General features: G+C 43.2%; 2 protein-coding genes across 6 annotated transcripts in view; both read right to left on the bottom strand.

The window, feature by feature from the left end:
* LOC124297154 (neurocalcin homolog) overlaps nt 1-26,234 on the bottom strand; it is a 109,156-nt gene that overhangs the window by 30,949 nt on the left and 51,973 nt on the right. The window lies entirely within an intron of this gene.
* LOC124297156 (neuronal calcium sensor 2) overlaps nt 1-26,234 on the bottom strand; it is a 97,991-nt gene that overhangs the window by 20,039 nt on the left and 51,718 nt on the right. For 2 of the 4 annotated variants that reach the window (XM_046747862.1, XM_046747863.1), the window contains 2 exons: nt 10,585-10,703; nt 2,406-2,549 (listed from right to left, as the gene is read on the bottom strand). In XM_046747862.1, the coding sequence (XP_046603818.1) occupies nt 2,406-2,549; nt 10,585-10,695 (255 nt within the window). In that variant the 5' untranslated portion in view covers nt 10,696-10,703. Of the gene's footprint in view, nt 1-2,405; nt 2,550-10,584; nt 10,704-18,144; nt 18,680-18,769; nt 19,176-26,234 lie in introns of those variants that run through there. The other 2 variants (XM_046747864.1, XM_046747861.1) reach the window with 2 other exon arrangements.

The following is a 26,234-nucleotide window of genomic DNA, read 5'->3' as shown; positions in this document are numbered from 1 at the left end:
TATAAATTTGTATAGGTGGTCGCGCCAATATCTACCCGAGTGATAATAATGCCACAGACAATAAGGAAGATCGCGTCGTTTGCCTGTTATAGATTATCCAATCACGTCGTACAGACACCGAGGAACGGCGAAAAAATTTAGACACCGTACGAGGTATCGCACGTACATATGAGATATTCCATGCCAACTCGACGAATGAATTTCCCGCATGGTATCGGGTCGAAGAATCTTTTTTAGAATAATTAGGAAATTTTCAAAAATGGAATTATTTACCTTCGTAAAAATGTGTCGGAGTATACAAAATTACGAATGAAATGAAAAATGGTAAGGGAAAATCGTTTGTCGATTTGGCATGGAATACCTCACATATAACGTATGTATATTGGGTTAGATTTGAAACTGCGAAACACTTGAAGCTTCCTGTATCCCCTTCCTTTAACACCTACTTTTTATTCCTCGTCCGACAGTTCCGACAGAGACACCTTCTGACGTCGGATGGTCACGTATGTACATGGAACTTGTCTCGAGGCAAAATTCGTAGCTACGTTGATTTGTCGGTAAGGAGAACCGGGCGTTATAATCGCAGACGTGGCGCTGGGACCTCGTTCGTTTAATTATATAACAACTTTAATAAGCTATTATGCGTCCGCGGATTTATTTCACCGAGTGAGAATACAATACGTCGTTAAGAACGTTCGGCGTCAACGCAACTATCATAATTACCCGAGATTGGCGATGGGTTCTTGGATATATATATTTTATTCAGTCCACGTCTTGCTCGCCCCTGCATCACCTCGTCTCCTCACTGATAGGAGTGACGCGGAAACTTTCGCGATGCCACCTGCCTGCGAAATACTCTAATAGCAGACATCCGCGTTAGCAAATTTCAATTTTCTAGCCCGCGGAGACACGATAACAAACGATTATTATCGATCGGATCGATTAACGATCGACCCTCGAATCGCACTTACGAAAATTCGAATCTTTTGCTAAACGAAAACGAGAACAAGTTTCACGTCCGATAAAATTTCGGCACGTGTACGAGCAAATCGAGTTTAAAGTTTTGCGGATACGAATTGACGTGCGTTGTCGTCGCTCGTGGCATTTTGTCAAACAGCCTGACATTTCGCCGTGGCGGCGTGTTGGATGATACGCATATACGACAAATGTTATTTGATTAGGTACCAAAATTATCCGGGAACGTTCGTGCCTGTTATGGGAACGTGCAGGATTTCTCCGCAAACGACTACAGAAGTACGGAAATGAGTATGATAAAATGAAAATGGAAACAAAAACATTTCGATATGATTCACGGTGCTCCTGAAAATGTCATTGAATTTTACTTGCCCTTCGAAAGTGCTGGAAACTATCCTTGAATTTTTCTCATGTCCTGAAAATATTCTACTTTTAATGTCTTTGAATAACCAGAAAATATCCTCGACTTTGTTACGGATTTCTTACTGGACACCATGAATTATGAACGCATAGCCGCTGTACTCATTTAGTACTGTTTGTTCTTTACAGCTTGTAAAATGTAGATGAAAAAGAAGAAAAAACAAAATAAATAAATGCAAACCGCATCCTCAACAACGCCGATTGGTCGCCGACTTAACAGCGGTGACTAAGAGTAATTATTTTCCAACTAACAAGTCCGATACAAGAATCGTCGGCTGGTTTTATTCTCTCAAGTAGTTGTCATCTATTTATTTTTTATTTATTTTTTTTTTTTGTAATTTGGTTTCAAGCAACTCGTAAGAAAGCGACACACTTGCAAGATACACGCTTTAGAATTCCAGGTGCACTCCTTCGGTAACTACGTAAGCACGACGACTGGGACGCAATTATCTCGGTATTCCAGCACAGCGCGATTGTTTATTTATTTATTCACTTATTGTTGGCCGGTATTCGTTCGGGCGCAGATTGGATTGCGCTGGTGCATGTCAGCGGCCGCCGTATCGCCAAGAGGCATCCTGATTGCTGGTACATACAGGTACACGTATAATAAAAATCAGCGAATTGCAATTAGTGTCGACGAAACGATAGCGCAACTCTTGTATAATATCTTACGCCGCTTGTGTAATCACGAACGTCGGCTGTGACTTCGTTCCATATAACAGGGTACCGGCAACCAAGGCGACATGCACATTGTATGTATCACTTTTACCGTACGCTGCCTGAGACGGAAGAAGATCCAGATAAGGACCCATTGGTCATCGCTATACAGAATTTCCCCCAAGTTAGTTTCTTTCCTTGCAATGTCGGAATAATAAATTGCGAACGAGTGGGGAAACGGTTGAACCTTTTCGCGAATCCCTCTTTCGGAGGATCGGGTCTTTTCCAAGTATAACCTGCACTCGGGCGTAACGACGTGTACAACATATGTAAAATCCAGTAAGACCAATTACCTTGAAGTCGATGTAGCCGTTCTTGTCCATGTCAAATGTGCGGAAGACGTGGTCGCAGAATTCCTCGGCATTACCAGAGGGGAAAAACATTTTGTACATGTCGACGAACTTGGCCGGAGTCAGTCTGCCGTTTGGACAGTCTTGCTGTAAGAAGAAAAAAGAGAAACACGTGGCATGAAACGTGAAATATACGATACAGCGACGAAAGATTGCAACGATCTGTTGATCGAGGATGAGAAGGAGGAGCAGGACGCGGGGGACCGGGTGAAAGCGGAAATTACATCAACTTCGATCGACAATCAATCAGGGAAAGGTCCTGGGCGGGAATTGCCGCGAAATTTCGTCGTCTTTAATGACCGAGGTACGGCTCGACGGCTGACGACTCGAAGCTTTGGCGTCGGGCTGCTCGCCGCTTTTACCGCTCCGCCTCTCTCGACGCCAAGACCTTATCAGGATTAACGCGAGGCGAAACGGGCTTCACACCCGTCCGACTCGTTGAACGTTCCATCCCCGAAATCCCCGAGCATTCTTAGCCTCGGCCTGTCCCGCATGGGACGCCTAGCACGGTGCCTATCGATCATTCGGCACGAGCCTAGCCGTCACCCCGTTACGCTGACATTTTCGTCGGCGTTAAAACGCGACGGCGACGCGTCTTTTTACCGCCGTCGAGGAAGGAAGGCGAGGAGGAGGACGAGGTTTAGCCACACCCGTGTCGCAATTTCGATTACGCAAGCGAGCGCTGACCGTTCCTTCGGTCCTCCTCCGCTTCTCCGCGTAATAACTACGAGAATATGTACCTGTACGTAGAAAATGCCTCGGACAAATGTAAAATCAATATTGATCCTGCTCAATGTATGTATGTATAAAGTGTTCGTACCGCAGGTTGTCCGAGACTCTTTAAGGTACTCTCGAGTGAGTTATGCTTATTTATCGCACATTAGAAGAAGAATTCAACGAGGTCACTCCGAACGAGCGCAAACTCTTCGAATGCGGTTCTAGTCCGGCATCGTTTCATTTTTGATTACGTCTTCTGATTTGTACGTGAAGATATACTCCTGGACCGAACTGACACGATTCAATCGATCAGACTCGGTATAATATAATTTTTGCAACGTCTTCGAGTTATTCCTTTGTCTATTCTATTTTTGAACACCTCCGATTTCCTACAAAACCACGCACATATAAAATCGGTGACTTGCTAAAGAAAAGAAAAAAAAAGTATCACGTCGGTTAGAAAAAATACCCAAACTTGTCGAGATACAGTGAGATGAGTAAGTGGTCCTCACCGAGGTCCGGTTTCAGAAATGATTCACTGCCATTGGCACGTACGAGACAACGGGTTAGACACGTTCCCCGAGACGAACAACTGGGAGGCTTTTAGCCCATATTTTAACCCTTACACGACTGTAGGAAACACATGTCAAATTATGAGCGAAAGAGCTGAAGGACGTGGCGGTGACTTCAAGCTCTGACCCACTTGCTAGATGAGGCTTTATTTTGTTTTCATTCAACTTGTCCCTCACCTCTCCGTCACCCTCTATCTCACCTCCTCTCTTCCCCTCTTTCTCTCTCTTTGTCTTCAGCGATTATTAAGCCTTTTTGTCTTTCCATTTCTATTTTATTTGTCTCACACTACTCAATATCGCTATTAATACAAATAAACTTACAACGTTGCATTCTCTCTCTGAGTAAACTCTACTCTACCCTATTTTGCTCTCGCTTTGGACTACCGCAGTTGTAACACAACACCGTCGTGCGTACGACTGAAAATTTTCTACGAGGATCTCATATTTGTAGTTAATTTTTGGAGAACAATGTTGAAAAGATATTCGAAAAAACAAGAGGTCAATTACTAGTTTTCCGAATAATCTGAAAATATGCTGCTAACCTTATTCACTTGATCTATAACTTACGCTCCATTAGACAATCATAGCTTTGAGTTGCAACCAACTATCGCGCAATGACGGACATCTTTCTAGTCTCCTTAAATTCCATTAGGTTAGGTTGAGTCGCGATAGGTTAGGTTAATCCGAATGCACGGCACTTCGGCATCGTTATCGGTTCACAGCTAGCAGCGTATAACGAAAGCGGGTACAAAGAGGGAGGTAACGGAAACGGGTAAGAGATCGTGGATGAGGTCGGAAAGAAAACGGCAAACGATACTCGAGGTCTGTACGATGTCGAGGAGGAGGAGCCCGCCATCCACTCGAGGGACTCGTACAAGGCACGCGAACCTAAACCCCGAATAGAAAGGAAGAAAGACAAAGGAGCGAACGGACCGAGTGCGAGTGGATTTTCTAGTGCGGGAAACGTCGGAGGCGAGCAAAGAGGAGATACTAATCACTTAGCATTTCAAGCGGGCAGCGCAAAGATTAAACTGACGGTGAGAGAGTTAGAGAAAGGCGTGGAAATTTATATGTGAGGAAAAACTCCTTGTCCGAGTTTCGAATCCCGATGCCAAAAATACCCAGGCATTGAAACTTATGAAAGATATTTCGCGATCATTTATAATTCCGCTGTTCCGACAGAATTTTAAAGCACCTCGAGGAACAGGGATCCATGGAAATGAGCAGACTCCTTACTTTTTCAATAATACGCCCTGCCTCTTGCTTCACTTCATCTTTTTTATTCTCCATTATTATTATTTTTTTCTTTCTTCGCCGACAGAACCGTTTCGTCCATCTTAAGAGGAGCTTACGAAGCTTTCTTATCTGTTGAGATCCTTTCAACGTCGGTACGAACTTGAGAGGAATCGACAACTGCTGTCGGGGCCGGGGTGAGAACATGAACGGATTAAGAGAACTCACCCCAACCCCGCGGGTCTCTGTACAAAAGGACGGGGAGTTTTGCAAGACGGTATCATCATTCCGAACGAGATTATACTCTCGTTGGAAAAAATCTACCCACATTTAAATGAAAGAGAAAAAAAAAACAGAAAATATTAAAATAACAAACAAACACCAAAAATCTGTAAAATTTTACATCTTTTTGTACAGCTTTTAACTTTTAGACTCGACAATTTGAGCGGTCCACTGCACTGGTTTGATTATGTAGTTTTCATCCAGCGATCACGATACTGTCTTTCTTCGTTTTAAAACAATTTCCATGGAATTCCTCAAGCTATAGGCAGACTTTATTTAGAACAAAGATCTTCGCCCCTTGTTTACCGACTCTGACTGTGAGTAGAAATTTCCCACCGGCGCAAATATTTTCTACCTCACCCTGAGCGTGTGTAAAGAGAGAGAAAGAGAGCCGCAACGGTGAGCTTATTATTCTAGGTTTTTTCCCCACACCTGTCTTGAATAAAAGCTAATATACATAAATCCGCGTCAAGTCTACCGTAGAGAATAGGACGAGGAGGTGGAACGAGAGATCGAAATTGAGGCGAGCAAAGAAGATGGCCGCGGTCGTATCGATTGAGAAAAGCCTGCCACAGATTTCCCCGTAGCCGGCGAGTAACGTCCAACAAAAGTAAATACACAAATAATGGGAATCGAACAACATAACCAAAAACAAATCGCAGCGACACGAAGAAAATTCTCCTATTCTCCGATATATGTGTACATGTATTCACGTATCAGCGTGAAATAACTGTGTCGTACGGTGAATCAGAGGGATGCGAGAGGAGCCGAGTGCCAACATGCTGATATGCGGTGAAGAATTTTTTCACAAACGTTTAAAGTATACCGCGCGTGTTAAAAATCCGGAGGTATGAAAGAGGAACAAAATGAGCAAAGCTAAAGTATGAAGTGAAAAATGTAAAACGCTCCGCTTGCGATACCTTTTGCGTTTCTCGACATCTTTTATTTTTTATTTATCTTTTGTTTTTCTTCGGTTTTATTTATTTATTTATCTACTCTCTCGGCGTATCGAGGTACTCGCGCTCTTCAAGTTGGAACAGCGAACTTGCACTCAAGTAGGTACAACAAACTTTTCCACCAAAGTTACGAAAAATGACTGGAATAAAAAGCGGTCGGGTATGCCGAGGGTTGACGCGACCCGTTTTTCACTGCCTAATTTATTCATGCCCACGTGTAAAATTTTCCGGTGTTCCTCGAGTAAGGAAGTAAGGAAGAAGAGAGAGGGAGAGAGTCAAGGATCAGCCAGGACGTTCATGCGGAAAGAGAACAGGATCCGGATAACCCTTTCACTCACGCAATTCAGTTGCCTGAAAATGCAAAAAAATTCAGAATTTTGCATGGAACATATAAAAAAACAGAAGTAACAATAAAATAAAAAGAAAAAGATGTGCCACTATAGTGGCTTCTGTGAAAGGGTTAAAAATAGGGGAACAATAGAAGCGCAGGTGAAGAAGCAGATCGTGTGGGATCTATATTTGTTCGTCGTGCAATATATCAACGTGAAAAGACGCAGGTATGCATAATAACGCTTCGCGTTGTTTGAACAGTTGATCCGTTTCATCTGCTGCTTCCTCCGATCCGACACTTCGGCTTCGATTAAAGTGTAGGTACAACCCTGGTAAATATTAGTCGAAACGATGTAGAACGAACATCATACTTTGTTTTTTCCAGATAATAATTTATGCGAGTGATAATTTATTATTGAAGCTTGTATTATTGTTGAAGATTTTTACGGAATATACGAATACTTGACGAGTGTAGAGCAACGTAGAGTAACGACGAGGCCGCATCGCTTTCAGGCGAAAGTGTAATTTCCACTGAATCGAACCGCTAGATTGATCGGTAAAAATTTTGCAACACCGCCGAATGGTTGACATCGGTTCTGTCGCGTTCCGTCATCCATACACCCGATACGTTCCTTCGCAATTATACGGGTCACGGCCATGCCCGACTGACAAAAACAAAGCAATTGCGTAATCCAATTAACCGCGTCGCGCGTCGGTTCAACGTTACGCGGTGACGAGAAGAACAACTTTGGTCGGTGACGGTGAATCGTCTGCAAGCGCGTCGATGTCACGAAACACGGAGAACTTCCAGCTAACGCATGCTTCAAGTTGCGTCGGTCGGAAAACTCGAAATTCGAATATATTGAAAACATTGCGTAAAATTTTTTGGTGTGTATCAAGTTTGTGTAAAAATTGACGTTAGAATTTTCATGGTAGATTAACAAAAAATGCTTTTCATCCGGCTGTTTTTACAATAAATAAATAAATAAATTTCATATTTTTATCAGACTTGGAAATATTTCCGGGATCATGTGGAACCAAGAAACGCAGCAGTTGTTACCAAAAAGTAGTTTAATAAGTATGAAGCTGCAAAACAAAGGTAGGACGTTGAACGTGACTTGAATTAAACGGTTAATGTTGGCAAAAATTTATAACGACATGCGTGGAAAGTATGGCTAGGATCACTTTGCGCTCGGAGTTGGACCAAATTAGACAACAAGGCGCGATGTCCGCGTAGACAGCGAGGCGGAAGATGCACATACAAGTTACAGCTAAGAGGTGGGTAGGAGATTCAGGAGGATCGATCAAAGAAATCGATCTTCATATCTCACTTGTCTTGTATTTTAAATAATTATCTTACACGTTTTTCCTCTTTTTAAACATAATCTCGCCTTTTTGGCTCGTCACACGTTTTCGCAAAATCAACCGTCCTACTCTGTATCTTTCTGCCTTCTGCCCCGCTACTCGCAGAGCGGTAACTTGGCAATTTTTCAGTCAAGTCTCTTCTACCAATCCCTGATATAAGTGACTAACCAACGGCTAAGTTAAAACCTAAGTAACGGGTAAGCGCCTAAAATACGAAGGTATTATAGTTACATACGCCGTCGCTCCGTCTATTATATGCGTATTCCATGGAATTGAGGCTAAAAGCTTTGAATAGCAAATAGCTCCGAAGTTACGTTCTACAACGGTTATTTTGATAATAGCGCGGGTAAGTACAAGGGAGACGAACGCGGAAAGGTCTCGAGTTGCGGAGCGATCAGTTCTACGGATGCAGTATGAGAAAGAAAGAGTAAATGAGGCGAGAGAGAAGAAGAAAAAGAGAGAAAAGAAAAAAAAGAAAGAAGTAGACGGGTTGAACGAATGAAAGGAAAAATAGAGAGCTGAAAGCCACCCTTCGGCAAACGATGCAATTTCCGTGACAAAGAAACCATCGCTGACGATCAGCAATATTTTTCACCGCGCTTCACATAAACGGTACCTATATGGAAAAATGAGTGACACGCGATGCGATGCGATGCGATGTCCCAGAAATTGAATTCTAGTCCTGGATCATTTGATTTTAAAGATAAAACCGCCTATTTGTCTCTTTCGTGTTGCGTATTGCGCGTTGCAAGGCAACTGATCCCCATAGCTGTTATCGACTTATACACAAGGTTGCAAGCCTTTTTTCCATGTCGCAACAGAAACGGTATCCGACTTTGATATGGTCTAAAAGGCGAACGTTTATTCCACGATCTCTCGAGATAGATATACTGCAGCCACCGCTGCATTTCCAACCTGTAACATGCACACGATGATGAAATTCGTGTTCTTATTATTGCACTGCACTGCACTGCACTCCGATGCAATCAGCCTTTGAGGCTAATACCGCAAACGTTGCGATGTACGCAACTGGTATTTATAGTTGTATAATTGGGGCAATTAAGAAATCATCACATATCGACAAAACTAAACGTCGCCGTAACAATAATCCAATAAGGTAAAATTGATCCTGTTATCATCTTGGAAGTCTAGGTACACGTGTTTCTCTCGTTCGCCGTTTTTCATCCATCCTCCCTCGGTTATAACACGCACGTTTATTTATTTTCATTTTCGTCGTTTCCTTTTTCGGGCATGATAAAATTGTTTCGCGTATGCCGCATACCGACACGAAACGGCATTGCGCGATTAAAGTTAAGCCGCAAACGAGTTTTCACGAGTCAAGTTTACTCGCGGTTGCTGGTTATACACCCACAGCTATCTGCGAATCAATGATCCAACCAGCCAGCCGGTTCACTCCGCCACCGCGCGGTGAAGAAGGCAGAATTTCGAGGGCCACTTTGACGAGGAATGGCAAAAGTTTCTCCACTAAATAACTGGGAAACCACACCAACTTTCCTCGGGTACAACGCCGGAGACACATTCTGCGTAAATAATTTACAGGGTTTACAAAAGACAGGGAACGCCACAAAATCTCTCGCCAACTTTTTAGGATTGATGAAGAAAAAATGAAAAAAATTATGCAGCAGAAGGAAAAAAAGGGAAGAGGATCGGTTTTCCAGCACCTTCGCGATCGTACTGCGGCAATGTGGAATAAAACGAGTTTAAAACCCTAATATAGAAGCGAAAATACTTTCGTGGGAATATCGTGAGGATGAGGTATTGTCAAAGGAACCTTAGCGAACAGACCTACCGTATAAAATAAATTACAAAAGCATAATGGATGTGCTCTAATTGGACGGTACAGCATTCTCTGCGGGAATGAGACGGGTTAGAATTTTGAAAGGTAAAATTAAGGAGAGAGAAAAATGGATTATGATTGAGAAAAGGTCCATCAAGGAATCCGAGGGATCACGTTCCACTTCTTCACTGAAAAACGTATAACGCGCATTGAAAATCGGATTTCGTTTCGATAATTCGCGCATTGTTTATTGTAAGAAAACATTCGCAACCCGCAATTAATGTCACTAACACGGTCGATTACATACAGCGATGCTTGTGTTTGACCGCTGATTAGAATGAGAAGCGCGTGTGCCACGCGAGCGAGATTAATTGAAGCGGTATTTGGTCAGTTTGCTTTGTCAACGAGGGTCTCGGTTTGTGGGAATGCTTTTGAAGTCAAATGCAAACGTGACAGCTGAGGAAAATGAGAGGCAAAAAATGGAGGAAAAAACGGTCGTCTCGTCTAGCGAGATTTTTATTTACAACGATAAATTTTACCGCTCAATAAGCATTGAGGGAAAATTCCGCGAACAGAAACAACGGTTGCAGGTTTACGCGCGGCAAGAATGTTAATTAGCTCTAAAATCCAACCTCAAGTATTTGACAACTTGAAAACTACGTTGAGCCCCGAGATCCGGGAGCTGGATTTCTCTGCAGCTTGCCTTCTTTTTACTCCACGAAGAAATATGAGTCTCTAAATTTATCGGTCAACGACCGAGTACCGGTGGATAATAAATCGGAACCGAGTCGGAATTGCGACGGCCTCGTTTTTCAAATCTCATACGACGATCGACCTTTGAAATAATGAAAGGTGCTTCGTCGACTGACCTTAAATCCTTTGTACCATTCCTTGATGGTGGCTTCGTCGTACCGCGTGTGCGACTTCAGGAAATCCATGTCCTCTTTGCTCAGCTTATCCTTGCTCCCGAAGCACCCCATTTTTTAACCTGAAAATATATAAGAAAAAAATATCGTTAAATTTTCAGAAGAAAGTAAATTACGACTTTTCTTAAAGGACGGAGGGGACTATTCACAGAATATTTTCTCGACGTGCGATTTCCATTTTGTCGAACTCCGGAAACGGGAAGACTGACGTTTTACGTCACGTTGTTTCTTACGCTAACGTAACGATCGCCTGCCTGATATACTTGTACTGTACTGTACTGAGTCTAAATTGAACACACGTGAAGTACCGATAAAGTCTAATTTTCGAGAAATCAAAACATTTTTGTATTCAACATCCGCAGCAGCAACTTTGATAATACACCTTCGTGACGCCCTCGCAACGATTCGTTTGATTATAGGTGTATGGAAAGTGTGGGTACAACTACGGATTGCAGACGATATTATGTCATTCGTGACCGAGTAAAAGGTACATTATACGCTGCTCACAATCGGTGTAAGCGTAATATAGTATAAATCGTACTTCGTTGACCCTAAGTGGAGAAAGTGGTGGCGACATGGGTTAGGTATGGAATATTGGCCAAACTGCGCAATAGGAATAACGGGGTCGTTATACCTGTGACACAAGATACGTATGACGGAATATTTTTTCAACAGCATGGCTACGTTCCTTCGCACGGTTGGAATTTGATTGCTAACTAGTCGTAGGTTACGCGTATAGTTTTTATTTATATTTCTCTTTTATTCCAGTCCGTCTGTTTTTTACAGAGCGCAGAAAACAGACAGAAAATTTCGTGGCGTTCGCCTTGATGAACGCAAGCCAAGCTTCGTTCCCTTTGAAGCGCCCAGCTTCGTGATTCGACGATTTCCCTTTTTATTTTCTATCGAATCTTTTTAGAAATATTTTCGCATGGCTACAGTTTCAAATTATTAGTTTGCGAGGCAGTTTTCTATACAATGATTAAGCCGTAACTTATCTTACCGTAACGAGTCGTTGGACTAGCAATTATCGATCACGGCGCAGCCCGTGAGACGGCCAAGTATTCAATTAATAATATTGCGCATGCAGTCTTGATCTATAAATCAAACTTGCTAATGAGCAAAGCGATAGAACGTTGCTTGTTAGAGAGACATTACTTAGTAAGTAAGCCAGGGAGGGTAGGACATGGAATAAGAGAAAAAAGAGAACAGATGAAATGAAAAGATGGAAGAAGTAGGGAGAGAATGTGCAGAAGAATTCGGAGCTGATAAGTTGTTCTCCCCCCCCCCCCCCCCCTGCAGATGTCACCAAAGAAATAGTATTGGAATAGACAGAAGCCATTCGCGAGAAGAGAGGAAAGTAGATGAAAGAAAGAAGCGGTATAACCACAAGAAGACAAAAAGTCCTGCCATACGGCTCAAACGAAATCGATCGCAGGCCTGATGGACTCGCCTGTGGAAACGCCATGAAATCAGCCCCCCGCCCTCAGCTACTAAAAAAATAAAAGAGCCCCGAGAGTCAACCGCGAGAGACGGAGACGTGCTTTTTTCGTGGACGGCCGTATATAAGTCACTAACACGTAAGCTGTCGTCTTTGGTACGTACGTATATGTATAAGGAAGGCGCGCACGCTTTGTTGGAAGGAAAATCGATGCAGCTGGATGAAGAAACCGTCGCGATCGAGGAAAAATTGCGTAGGTGGTGTGCCGAGATAAAATTGATGGACAGTGAGTAGAGAGCCACGCGGGAAAAGAAACGGAAGGGATAAAACGCCGGAGAAACAACGATATTGGAGTTGCGTCATGTATAGCGAAATATTTTTAAACGATTATTTGAACAGTCGTCCGGCCCGTTTCAGATAGTTCACGACGTCTTAATTGATTGTAACATCAAGTTGCGAATCGCGATTGCCGATTATTCGACATTCCGTTATAATTTGATAGTTGGATAGATTTTTCTTCCAACACTAAATTACAGAGGTTTAGAAAATGAAAAGAATAAAAAATGTATTAGTCATAGCGAATAATCACCGATAATGTATGTCTATTATAACTTATGCGAGAGAAAAATTTAAAGAGAAATATGGTATAGAAAGAAGAGGTTAACGGTTAAAAAGTTTATGTGTAAATCAGGCCGGTTGAAAGAGTGAAAAGTATTCAGATACTTCTTTCTTTTCCTTTTTCTTTTTTTTTTTTTTTTACAAATTTCATTTCATAGCGTGTAACACGAGCGCGAGCGGTATAAGTTAATTTACGCAAAGTGGAGGCCCGAAAAAGAGGAGTAAAATGAATAATAAAAGGATTTCAAAAACGAACAGAATAGATGGAAGTATTTTTGCTGCTCGTGATGTTTACACGCACCTTTGGTTTGTGATTATATTCTAAACCTATTGTAGATAGAGTGCTCGATAAGATGCATATCCGGTGTTTCATTGTCAGTGCCCGGTAAAGTATTCAATCATAACGTGACTAATTATAATTGTGAGAGTCAGTAGGGAGTAACACGAGAAACTGGGATAAAAAGTTAAATTTCGCAAAACTCTTTGTTGTTTTCTCTCTTAATTGTATAGTACCACGGCTATGGCACGAGTGTCAATGACGGCGAAGATTGTGTGTGTAATTTTTTGCCGAAGGATATTTAGATCGCGAATACAGGACAGTGTCGGCAATAATTGATCTCGCCCCAAGTTGAAGTATCACGTTCATTATACGATATGTAAATGTTACCTACAATTTACACAATTTTCCTCTGCAATGTAGGGTCGTCGATGAGCAGGAGGCGCCAAGGTGAAATTACACGGTAACACAGATTTATACCACGGCTTGAGGTGAGCTGGGTGAATAATACGAGTAAAAGGAAACAAGAAAACGCAAGGGAAGATAATTCTCAGCGTGTGTAATACGAAAAGACACGACGAGTACGGTGTGCGAGAGGCGAGGTGAAAATGTCGAGGGTAAATAAAAACGGAACCGAAGCTACGAGAAACAGACGTTTCGTATGCAAAAATAGCGAGTCGAAAACGCGCGTGTTTCTCATCACGATCGGTTGCCCGAATAAATTACGCGGGAATACAAATAAAGATACTGTTAAAAATTCTCGATAGAATAATGAAACGGGTTGAAACAAGAACGCGAACGCGTTCAACAATCGCGTTATGTACGTAACAGGAAACGGTATTTTTAGAATCCCAGCAAAAGATATTAAGCCACCAGTAGTGGTACGAGGGGAAGGGTCGACTTGCAGGGATATGTTGTGTTTATGATGTTGGTTTAACGCGTGTAACCTCACATGCGGCAAGATCCGGCCAGCTATATACATCGGACGGCAAAAAAGATTGCCGCACTTGCTGCCAGCGATGCGGCTTGGTGCATACGCATCTCATCGAAAGTAACGCAGTCAGGGTAGCGACAAGTTTTTCGAAACAAAAATTCCGTGACATTTCCACGGTTTTCCAGGTACGTGACCACCTTGGACGCTACGATGTAACAAGGATTATACTTCAACGAGTAAAACTACAGATTCCGCGAGTATTCGACGAGGACGTCGACCCTGTAGCACTTCACCGTTTCGGGAGGCCTATTCTAGCCGTTTAATCTCAGTCCTAATTAACTCTGACCTGTAACCGCGGATCTGGATAGCGTGCTCGCAGACACATCCATAGGCACACATCGTACCTGGCTTTCGTGCTCTCCGAGTATTTGACGTTTGACCTGAATACGTGCCTCCGGCTGACCGCTTCGTCTACATACGTTCTGTGTCGGCGACGTACTCCTGCAACCGGGGCTACGTTGGGCATACGCGTAGACCGATTGACGGATAAAGCTACGCACTCGTCCCCGGGTACGTGTAACAAATAGTGAAAGTCGGCTCTGTCGCGTTCGGACTTTCTCCGTCCGCATGCTGGACTATTTCTTGATAAGATAAGAACGGGCGAACGTCTTATTTATGGTGGTTACTTTTTTCGTTTGCAGAGTATCATTTCTTTTTTTTTCTCTCTTGTCTCTTATTTATTCTATCTTTATCTCGCGACCATTAAAATGGATTTTCGTTTCATATCGGTCACCGTTACTCGCATCCTTGCAAATATGTAACATTGATATGGGACGAGTGTCGATAAATTTCGGAAGCCGCAATTTCTGTTGGAATACCAAAAACTCGATGCCGATGGCTAAGGTCAGTGCTGAATACTTTAACATATCAATGGCAGTTGGTGAATAAAACCTGAAAGTCAGACGAGACTTGGTTGTTTTTTCCTTTGTCATGCTGAAATGGTTATTTAATCAGTATTGAAGAGTATGTATTATGAGAAAACGAAAATTAGGGAAACTGTAAATTCTTACGTTCTCGAGTCTGCAATAACATGAGCTAAAACCAAGGACGAAATACCAAAGTAAATCGTTTAGTGCCGGTAGCCATCTGCCACCCGACGTTACGCTTCAACGAGATTTTCGAGTAATCGATGGATCGTTCGGTTTGGCTCAATTTGAATTTCTTGAACAATAAGACGCGAGGCGAGCCGAATCGCGAGCACCTAAATTAGCGAGAGTTGTTTTCAAAGTATAATTGGTTTGTTTTTACGACGAAGGAATGAGTAAAGGATAAAAATAACGGAAAAGCTTTTTAAATTATCGTCTATATAATCCGGATCGATCCGCGTGACAAATAATCACACGTATACAATTGGTATCCGGCAAGCTGTATAACCTTCGTTAGGAATACAAATAAAAAAAAAAAAAAAAATGTCTGACGTGTGTTGTAAAACTGAAAAATTAGAGGCGTTAACAAGTAAAACCCGAGGTAAAAAATGAAATTTTGTCATTAAATTTGAACGTTACCGTTGACCGTTTTGTATTCTTTTTCCAGCCGACACGATTGATTACGATTTTCGGAATCAAGCAGCTCCTTCCAACATCCACTAATCTCAAAGGTTGAAGAACGAAAAGGATGCAGACAATATGAAAGTACAAAACTACGAGTACTGAGAAAGGTCGATTTGAATATAATCCGTACAAACAACCAGCCAGATGCATGTTCTTTATCTAGAAGTTAGCTTCTTCCTCGGCGCCAGCCGCAAGCTCTGACTAATTACTGGCTAGTGTATCGACACAAGACGAACCGCAGAAACCAAGAAAATGAAGTAAAAAAGGGAGAAGCCGAAGCTTTCAACTTCGACTCAAACACCGATCGAGCTGACAGACGAGGCGCAGTTCTTGCAGCGTCTGTTCGTGAGAAGAAAAACAATTTCTTGGCCGAGCTTTCGCCGCTTCCGTTAGCCGGTGGAAAATTTTTTCCGACAGGCGTATAGGTTTACCTTAGCCAGTATTCGCTCTGTCAACCTGATATCGAACCATCGAACCGAGGCCCCTGCAAAAACTCAAGTGAAAAACTTTAGTAATACCGAAGATCAAGTCGGAAACTCGAGTTACGCGCAAGCTTGCCGCGAATCGAATATTGACATCAGCGACTCGTCACCGGAAAGTTATACCAGTTGTCCCTAAAATCCTCCAACTTAATACCGAAACCGTTTGAACAGAAGATGAATTAGATTGCCACGAATGTTTGCCTCCGACAAATAACTTTCATCAAACTGTCCAATGAGAACGAACTACTTTCAACAAATCGCAAATCGATATTACAACAGACGTTGAGAGGATACGTTGTTTCACAAACTGTTTCAGAAAGACTTGAAAAATCGAGGAAGACTTTTAGAAATCGACGACTCGTTTACCGCTGCTCAAGAACTTCGCACGTTTACTCTGGGAGCTGATGATTAGAATCGCGGAGCTGATGCATCATCCCTCACCCCAAGTTGGTTGATCAGGGATACATCATCACCGAGTCCATAGCTGTGGTATTGATCTTAGCACGAATGTTTTTTCTTTTTCATCCTACCGTGCATCCCGCTTCCCGTGAAAATGACCAGGCAGCTTTGGGTGTTTTTTGCTACTTCGTTCCGAGGCGTCCCTGTACTTCATCGTTTCAATAGCTACGCCGTCATCCGAGTTTGATAAATTAACAAACATACGTAGCGCCTGATAACTGAGCAGCGACGTAGGTGAAGCTGTCTGTGCCGGATACGCCGGATGAAAAATTCATCGAACGTAGTCAGCTTCGCGGTAGTCTCGCCGACCGATAACCTTTGACCCGACAAAGCGCTGCCCGGGAGCGGTTTGGAATAATTGACATATGCGTTCGATTTGTTCTTTGTTCCTTTCCTCTTTCGGTATTTTTTTCCCCGCGCCAGAAATCACAGCCGCGGCGATTTTAAAAGTTTTATACGACTTACGTGCCGGAGTCGTTTTACCGATCGTGCAACGAATGAATCATGTCGAAATACGCTCGTGTAATACTTGTTTCGATTACGAATTGCGACCGGCGGACCGAACCGACTTGACATCATCAATCCACCCGTAAATTTCCACACAATCGATGCACAGGATATATACGATAACCTTAGCTGTCAATAATCATGTCGGAATGTAAAAGCCTATTATGTGGCGTGAACCTCGATCAGAACTTGTTCTACGCGAGTAAAAGTATTCCGAAACGACAGCTAATAGATGAGTCTAGTCGTCCGTTCTTCGATTCATCGGGGCACGATCAGGTGACCATTGCGAGAGCAATGAAATTCTCGATTGCAAAACTTGTTTCAGATAGACATGTGAATTATTTCTCGCGAAACTTCACCGGCAACTTGCATCTCTCAGTGAACGACACGTCGTAAAACATGCGAATCGCTGTAATAAATCTTTGAAGGTACGTATGTGGACCTAGTTTTTCAAAGATTCGAACACCTTTCGTAACCACGACCGACCATTGGTCCGAGTATCTAGACTCTACCCGATAAAAAGATTTAAAAAAATCGTAATAGTCGATTCTGGAGTTACATTGCGTGAATTGTTTCATTTATAAATTTAACACAGCAAATTTTTTCGTGCAATTTTAAACATCACTAAAGCCATGGGGAACAACTCCGGTTTCGCAGCTAGGCGTGACGCTAAAAAAAAAAAAAAAAAAAAAAACCTACAAGTGTTTATCGATGCGCGCTTATGTTTATCAGAGTGAATAATTTTCTCAAGTCATTATTCTTACAATTTCTTTTTCTACGTTATTCACTTTTTCGTCGCAATTTCGCAGCAGGGGGAAAACGCTGGCGGGCGAGAAACAATGAGGAAATTATTCAAATCCACTCGAAATATCTCGAGTGGTTTTGATCTCACGGGATTTTAAGGTCCGTCCAACAAGTGAAGTCAACAGGCTAAACTAAACTGGGATGTTCGTAAACTGACGTGTTTCAATGAAAGTCTAACGGATGCGAAGAATGGTCATTTCTTTCGTTATCTACAGCTTGGCGTCTGGACGTTGTATACAGGTTCAAAAAAATCAACCTCGTTGATATTCTACTGGTCGCAAAACTGCGGCGTATTTAGCATCCCAGAGTGTTGATGTTGAACGAAGTTTAATGGATATGGATTGGCCAATTAGAGGAATGGCGTTTTGGCTTACCTATCAAGTACGTCACTGTCTGGGTATATTCCGTGGAGAGCGAGGTGTACGGTGAGAGAAAGATGAATTCTTTTACTCGACACTGTTTATCGGCAGATCGAAGTCGATATATCCACAATCATTCGTTGGCAATATCTTATGCTGAGTAAACCATTTGATTGATTGAGCACACACAGTTGAAAAAAAAAAAAAAATCATAAACAACCGTCGTCGTTCTCGCAGTTTCGCACTTTATTAAATTTCTCTTTCGACACTGAACCGCTGCATTCGATAAATTCAGAGGTTAAAATCACGCGCTAGTTGATTTCCTTGTAGAAAAGTCGACGGTTATCATATCGTCATACGTATTGTACAAAGTAAGGGTAAACCCTCCTCCTTCTTCTCGGCCACTATATTATACTTTACGGAGATGAAATTATTTCAAACTTCTACCACCATCGGCACACCGTATTGAAACTCGACAACTTGCACCACTGCAACTTTGCGTATAGAGAGAGAGTGAGAGAGAGAGAGAGATATAACGGGGTAGGCGGGGAAGGACGGGTGGGAGGGAGGGAGGGAGGGAGGGAGGGAGGGAGTGAGACAAAGATAGGTCGAAAAAAAAAATCGTAAACAAAAACCACACCTCTGTCAAGATGACTAAGCGGGGAAATCTTATCTCCGCGAACAGGAAGGTGGTGAGTAGGTGATATATCGTAATCCAAGTAATCGCAGCGGATTAATCCCGGCAAGAATATCCCTCCGCGGCGTTTAGGGCTATGTTGGGGTAACCCGGCGTTTTGCTTCGAGGACTGTTGCTTCTCGGCGAGGATGTTCGACGCGTTGAAAACTCCGGCGTTACACCGTGTCCGCACTGTATGTATCCAAGGGATCCCCCTCGTATCCCAGATATCATTCGCGATTGCGTCGACGAGCAACTGGCACGACGGGTGTATCGGATCGCCGTCGTCGTGCTAACTGACGTTGCGTCGTTTCGTTCGTGCTGAGAGCGAGCGGCCTACTAGCATCGCAACGGTTTGATGCCGACTCCCCGTCGAATCCCCGTCGAGTCCCCGCCGAGTCCCTCCAGGGTCGCGCGCGCCAGCCGATCCTGCGTGCTGAACGCCGGAGCCGGAGCCTCGAGGCACGCGAATCCCTGAAAAGGCGAGATTCAGCCCTCCGCTAGCCCTTGCAGAAATATAACTGAATAACGAGAGGGTGGCTAGTCGTAATCGATCTCTCTCACCTGCGATCCCCGCCTGCCCGTGTACTGCTCCGCGAGCAGCCCTTCTTGCGATACAACGCGGGTATTAGTTTTATCGAACCATGGATCAGCCCTACCACCGGCGGCTGTCGCTATCTTTATCGAGGTCTTTGGTAGCGATGTCGTCATCTCGAGACGGCGCGACCATACCTCGTCGAAAAGTGCCGGGCATGTCCTGCGGACTTTTTATGTTAAACTCGATAAACACCCGGGGTCGTCGTCGGGTGTGAAGGCTCTTTTTAAAGGTTTTCGGGTATTTATTTTTTTTTTTTTTGTTTAAACAATTCGTTGAAACAAAATCACTCATAGTTTTCACATTATATTTATTGACATTTACACAAACTTTGTAATTTTTTGGAAACGAAATAGCGAATATAACCTAACGCATACTGTCCGATAGGAACGTATGTAAAATAAAGTGTAGACATGATATCTCAAAAAGCTCTTGACCCATCGTACTCAAATTTTTGCAGCATCTTCATTATACCTATACCTATCGCGTGAACTGCGATAATCATGATTGCTTTGGTAGTTTTTATTTTACAAGCTAAACAAATGAAAGGAAATGCAAACTTCAAATTTTTTTTCGTTAGTCTAAAAAAAAAAAAAAAAGAATTCCCCAAAAACCTTTGAAACTAGACGACCATCTTGATCGAGAGTTATCAGTCGGAATCCTGTTTATTTGGTAATTCTCTTTCGCACCTTTCCTCCGCGCCTCTCTATTCTCCTCTTCGTCGTCTTTCTTTTGAATTACGCGTGTTTATCAGTGAACAGATTATATAAGAGTGTCAGGTTCGTTAAATTGGGTGCGTAACACGCCTTCCGTAAATTGGCGACTTGGTCGATTCTTCGTTATTTACGTAGCAAGTAAACATGAAATGAAACTTTTAGAAGCGGGAGATTCAATTTAATTCCCTAAACTCTTGGAGTCCGGGATAAACAGGCAAGGGGGATTAAAAGCCAAGGGACGAGAAGATGTCGTGACTTCTCAACGTCGAGAAAAAGTATAGGTCGGACGATTCCTTTTCCTCGACTTCATTGCGTACATACGGCACAGCTCCTAAACTAATCCCCTTGTTGAGATAATCGATAATTCCTCAGTAACGCGGGCCAATCGATTAGGTAAACGATATTTGAAGATATGCGAACAGCGGAACGGTGCGCGTCGTCTGATAATTTGGCAATTCACGGCATCGCGGAGTTGAAGAACGAAAACATCATTATTCAAAATATTTTCTGCCTTCCCCTCAAGGCAGCAGCTTCAACGCCAACTACAGTAGGATTACAATGTGTGTAAAAAAGAGTCGTCGCAGAGCCGGTAGCCGGTGAAAAGTAGCTTTACCCTGCAATGTTTTTTGCAAAGCATTTCTTCCGTTGTCAAAGCCGTTATTTTCGAGGGACGAAAAAGCACCAAGAAGAAAAGATGAAGAGCTTCCGTTCTTTTTTGCGCACAGCTTGTGAATCTCTACGCAACCCTTCAGTTTCGTATAACTTGGCTATCTCTCATTCGTCATCCGTGATCTATCCATCGGAACACGGATCGTTGGTCCCGCACCCTGTATAAATTGGCGTAGCCATATGGGACAGGCTGACCGTTCGCCGTTTCGAAGTTGTCGGAATCAGGTGGAAGGAACCATACCGAGAGTTACGGAAACCCGGTGCCCAGGTTACGCTTAGGTCAGCCTGGGTTGTGTTATACGTAGTTCCACGGGGTTTCCGCTGGTCCACCCAAGTTTATTTACACCAACCAATATCCAAATATCGATCAGCCCAACCGGTTTACTTCTTAGGATTCAGTTTACGCGAGCATGGCGAAACTTTGCTCACCAATTTCACTCAATTATCTCGACTATTTGGACCCCCGCCAGAGAGAGAGACAGAGAGATAGTTCGATATACGCTAGGAACAAACTGTGGAGACGGCAGATAACCACGTTACCGTGCTGAGAATAGTTTACGAGCGATGCCAGCCTACAGGCGAATGAATCTGCGATCAGTCGACGATGGTTGTGGAATTTTTATATTCTTTCGGAATAACGCAAGCGAGAAAGGGAGGAAAAGTTGTGACGAAAATTAGTCATACCGGAGTAGGAAATTGACTTTCCAGTTTCGTTGGGACATATTACTTTTCACCGAAAACGACAACTTTACGCGAATATAAATTTGTTTTTTTCTTCCTTTACACAGCCAGACGGATGATCTTCGACTTGTTGGACGATGAATTTCCTGTCCACTAGCCATAACCCTTTCAGATCGATGGCAGAATTTTGATTCATCATGCGCTTCGAACACGATACTGCGACAAGGGCATTTTGAAGCATGCGAAACGAGTAATTGCAGCAATTATTATCCATTACATTGGATCGATATGTCGTTACTGTCGCTTTGTGGCAGCAGAAGTATGTAATTGAGGACATTACGTACAGTCTGCAATCAGAATATCATTATTGTTATTCAGCTCCCGAAAGCTTAGTCGTCGAATGACTGAGAGACGCGAGAACTGAGAACAAGCGGAGAACAAGGGGATGACACCTTGAAAGAATGGCTTATTTATGATTATCTCTTGGGCAAAGTTATTTCGTTTCGTGCTACAGCGGCAGTTTCTCCCAGATGTCTGCGGGGTAAGAAATAAAATGTGCGCCGTGTTATCCCGGTGTTGAGCCAAACTAGCGATGAAATACCGCAATGGGAGACCGAGCGGAGTCTCGTGCTTTGGCACATTCCTGACAGCCCCCGTAAAACTTACGTCTCCAGAATCCTCCCGGGATTCTCCCCTCTCTCTTTGCTCATCGAGAGGTCACGATCGCATATATTCATCCACGCAGAATTGTAAGCATTTAGAAACTGAATTAACCCGGTGACGGTACCGGTAGGCTGCGGATTACGATCGGTGATCTAAAGTCTTGCACAGTCGACATCCAAGAAGAACGATAAAAAAAGCCGCAACAGCCCAATGTAACGCCATGGAAACGAGTTCATTACTTGGGAATATATCCGAGAAAATCTGAGGGTATATAATCACCAAAGACCGATAAAAACTGCGTGAATTAATTAATGTCGCCGTCAACGAATCGATAACTTTCAATATCCGGTACGGTGACATCGCGAGGTGTAGCCTACATCAAGTAAACCCGATCCCAACGGGATGTCAAAGGAGCAGAGGAAAGCGGAATAGGGAAGGGGGCCTTATCTTTTCGCTTACTAATTATTCGATTGGTACGGACTGGGTTACGTTTTAAGGTCTTTGAGTGCACAACTCTCTCCAATTTCTTTGCTATCGCAATGAAGCGTTCGACGTAGGTACGCTTGGGAGAATAATTCCAGAGAGCCAGTTTCCAGTAACGTTTCAACATGCGACTTCCGCCACGCTAGTGCTGCACCGACTGCATCGAGCATCGTATGCCCGTAACTATGGATTGTAATATGCAGTGACCGGATACTCGCGCCTATTCATACTTCAGCACAGTCGTAACCTTACGATCACAATGGAGAATAACGGAGGTAGGCTTGAACTTGGTAGCGATTTATTGGACTTGTATGTTTCCGCACGGGGATTGTATTAATGCTCGCTGAAACGTTGTGGCGATCATTCCGGAAATGTCTAACGAATTGCGTAATGATACAGCAGTACGACTTGGAGGAATGTACGAGAAATGTCTAAGAAACACTGCTCGTTCGACAAGAATGATTGGGAGCGGTTTTTGTAAGCTTTCATGCCAATACTTGACAGATTTTATTGAAACTTTCCAGAATAATGTTGAGAATAGTGCCCGTTAGGAACGAGAAACCGAATTTCAACCGTTCGGACGCAATATGAATGGGTGGCCTTCAATTACATCAAAGTTATCAGCGACCTGAAGATCATTTCCCGGATGGGCAGACTCGATAAATGTCTTCAGGATTAGAGATAGGCCGTAATACATTATCAGAATCGCTTCCTGCTGTCTCGAATTCGTTCGCTGCTTGACCTTTTTCACAAGAACTTGGCTTGTCCAGCCGTCGGCAGAAATAGAAACAGATAGCGTTCAGTTTTAGCCACGTGGTCGGAGAAAGGTAGTTTTACAAACTAGTATTATCAAGACCGCACCTTTTTTCCAGAATTCTGCAATGACGAATCGTTTCAGTGATGATAGTTTATCTACATCGTTGAGTTTGAAAAATTATAATCATACCAAAACGGATCTATTGTACAAGCCTGTCAAATCGTTCCCTAATAAATTTTGTATCCAATTAATCGCGATGAAACAAACATCGTTTTCGTGAAACATTTAGTAAAACTTGGTGCGATAACGACAACGTGTATAAATCTAAAAAAAAATCTTTACATTTTTTAGCTTTTATAACTGAGGAAATTGAGCGTCATCAAGCGATACTGAGAAGACTTGATCGAATTTTAATTCGATATTAAATATCACTAAGAAGTGAAACTTCGACGGATTCGAATAAGGGTTCCGAAGAAATCAAGGTACAATTCGAGAGTTCAAATTACGTAGGATATCTACAGAAAATGTGTAATACAATATTGTATCTGCCGGTAAATAAATTGAATTAATTATGCATCTGTGCAGAATCGATGGTAGATGGATTTCGGATTATTATTCGTAAAAAGTTGAAGGAGGACAGAGCAATTCGTCGTCGCTCAATATTAGCTTACCATTGCGTATACCATCGTTTCAGCAGGTACAGTTTGGCATTTACCTGTGATTAAGAGAATTTGAATGATCGTAAATCAGGCGTTTGGTGATTATCTTGAGGAGCCTATCCTATCCAAGGCGGCCAAGTCGTTGGCACTAACAATGTACCGAGTCTGCACGTGCAGGGGTAGAGTGGCGTCGAATCGAGTCATTGGGCAATGTCTTGTTTGAAATGCGCAGCAATTCATTACCACGATTACCGTATTTGGACGTCTCCGTAAGAACGAGTATGTCAATTAACCAATGGCACGTATCGTATCGGAAGATGTGAAATTCAGCTCTGAAGAATCGGACGACAGAGTTCACTCTGTCGCGTAGGCATGCGTTGTACGAGTAATATACGTTGAACTCGGAATTCATTTTGCTGAACGTTAAGGCCTGGTTTTCGGATCGGTACGCGTGCGAGACCGTGCGTTGCATTCACGGCTATGATGCCACACGTCAGGTTTATTATTACTTTTTCAATATCATTCTCTCCACTCCCAAGAAGGCTGGCAACGCAATCGAATTAATTTGCAGTCCAGTCGTCGCGGTTTCAATCGTTACTGACTAAACTTTCACTTTCGATCGACCGCAGATGGAAATGTAGATACATAAGTAGCGAACCCGTAATGGTTACAGATTGTAGCATTATTCGTCGCCCACTGGGGCAATCAGTTTCGACCATACGATACGAAATGATGCGTTCAGCAGGCACCACGCACGGTCCTCGGTGAATAATGCAGAGGAGTTACAATATCGGAGGAAGAATGATGGAACGGCGATACGTGTCGCGGCCACGTTCGTTTCGAGAGATGAAAACAGCGGTACGACCGCAAGATGGCGGCAAATATTTACACGCGATGATTAAGACGGGAAAAAACGTTTTGAGAGAAGTCGAGGTGAAAGAAAAGTTCTACTCGTTTAAAGGAACGAGGGCAAAATATCCCGCTGTGCGTGTTTTCCCCGCACTGCAATATCCGGCAGCTTTTGTTACGGCTACGAAGTCTGCGGATATGGAGATTATATATCAACAGAAAACCCGCGGATTGTTTAGCGAAGACAACCAAGACTGATCACCGTATTCGAGTTCCCGGCACCCTCACGTCCATCCTCAATCGCAAGTGTTACGTGATAGTCTCAGGCACGATTCGAGGGTGACTATAAAGCCGGGGTCAGAGTTCGTTCTTGACGACCTTAAGGGCCGCCTGGTCGTTGCGCGGAATCACCTAAAATGAAGGTGGCTATTTCAGAGGCGAGCGCGTTCATTGTCTGTCGACGTCGAAATTGCGAGAGCTCGACGTTCGCTGTCAGGACGAGCCAAACGCGGCTAGACGAGAATTTGCCGCCGAGTCGAAGAAAAAAAAAGCTCGCATCGGCAGAAGCCCAACGATGATCTCTTCGACTGACATTGACTCAACTTAAGTTTTTTTTTTTTTTTGTTTCCAACAATCATCACTTCCATCTCTCGGAATTTTGAACGGACATGCAGTACAGCAGCTGACCCAGGAAACGGTGAAGTAGAATATTATACGATCCGAGCCTTGTTTTGATATACACACATTGGCGAACTTATGGCGTGGCAATAAGGATATTCCGCATCGTTAAATTCGATGGCCTCTCACCTCCCCCGCAAATTGTAATATCCTGATTTTCCAGAACAGCTTTTCACTTCCACCTCTTTCGCGGAGCTTTTCCACCGTTCACTGGCATGAGAAAGTACAAGTAGTAAAAGGGCAGGAGGTCGACCTCAACGCGGAACTCATTTCACATTCACGTACTGTGATGTTGATTTTCCGACACCCCTTCCAGATCGCAGAGGAACACGAATGTAGAGTCGATCCTTTCACAGTATCAGAGAAAACGGCAGAAGCGGTATCGGTCAGTGTCGTTTCACTTTCGCCGTCTCGCGACAAAATGGATCGTGGCTCTTGCGATCCAACACTACGCTCGGGACTGAGTTACTTTCATTACTCCGGTTGCTCAAAGGATAACGAACCGATAAATGTAGATACAGCAAATTGCCTCGGCGTCGGATGACAGTGGAAGGTAAAGTGGGTAAAGTGGATAAAGCGGGTAAAGTGTCAACGTGTAGAACAAGACGCCGATTAAGATTCCTGACGCACGACAGAGAAAATTCAAAGTTTTCGACGAATTCGGGATCGAGTAATGATA

Source organism: Neodiprion virginianus, chromosome 2 (genome assembly GCF_021901495.1).
Source record: "Neodiprion virginianus isolate iyNeoVirg1 chromosome 2, iyNeoVirg1.1, whole genome shotgun sequence".
Classification (NCBI taxonomy): Eukaryota; Metazoa; Arthropoda; class Insecta; order Hymenoptera; family Diprionidae; genus Neodiprion; species Neodiprion virginianus.
The sequence above is the reverse complement of the archived record's forward strand: the minus strand, read 5'-3'. Positions and strand labels throughout refer to the sequence as shown.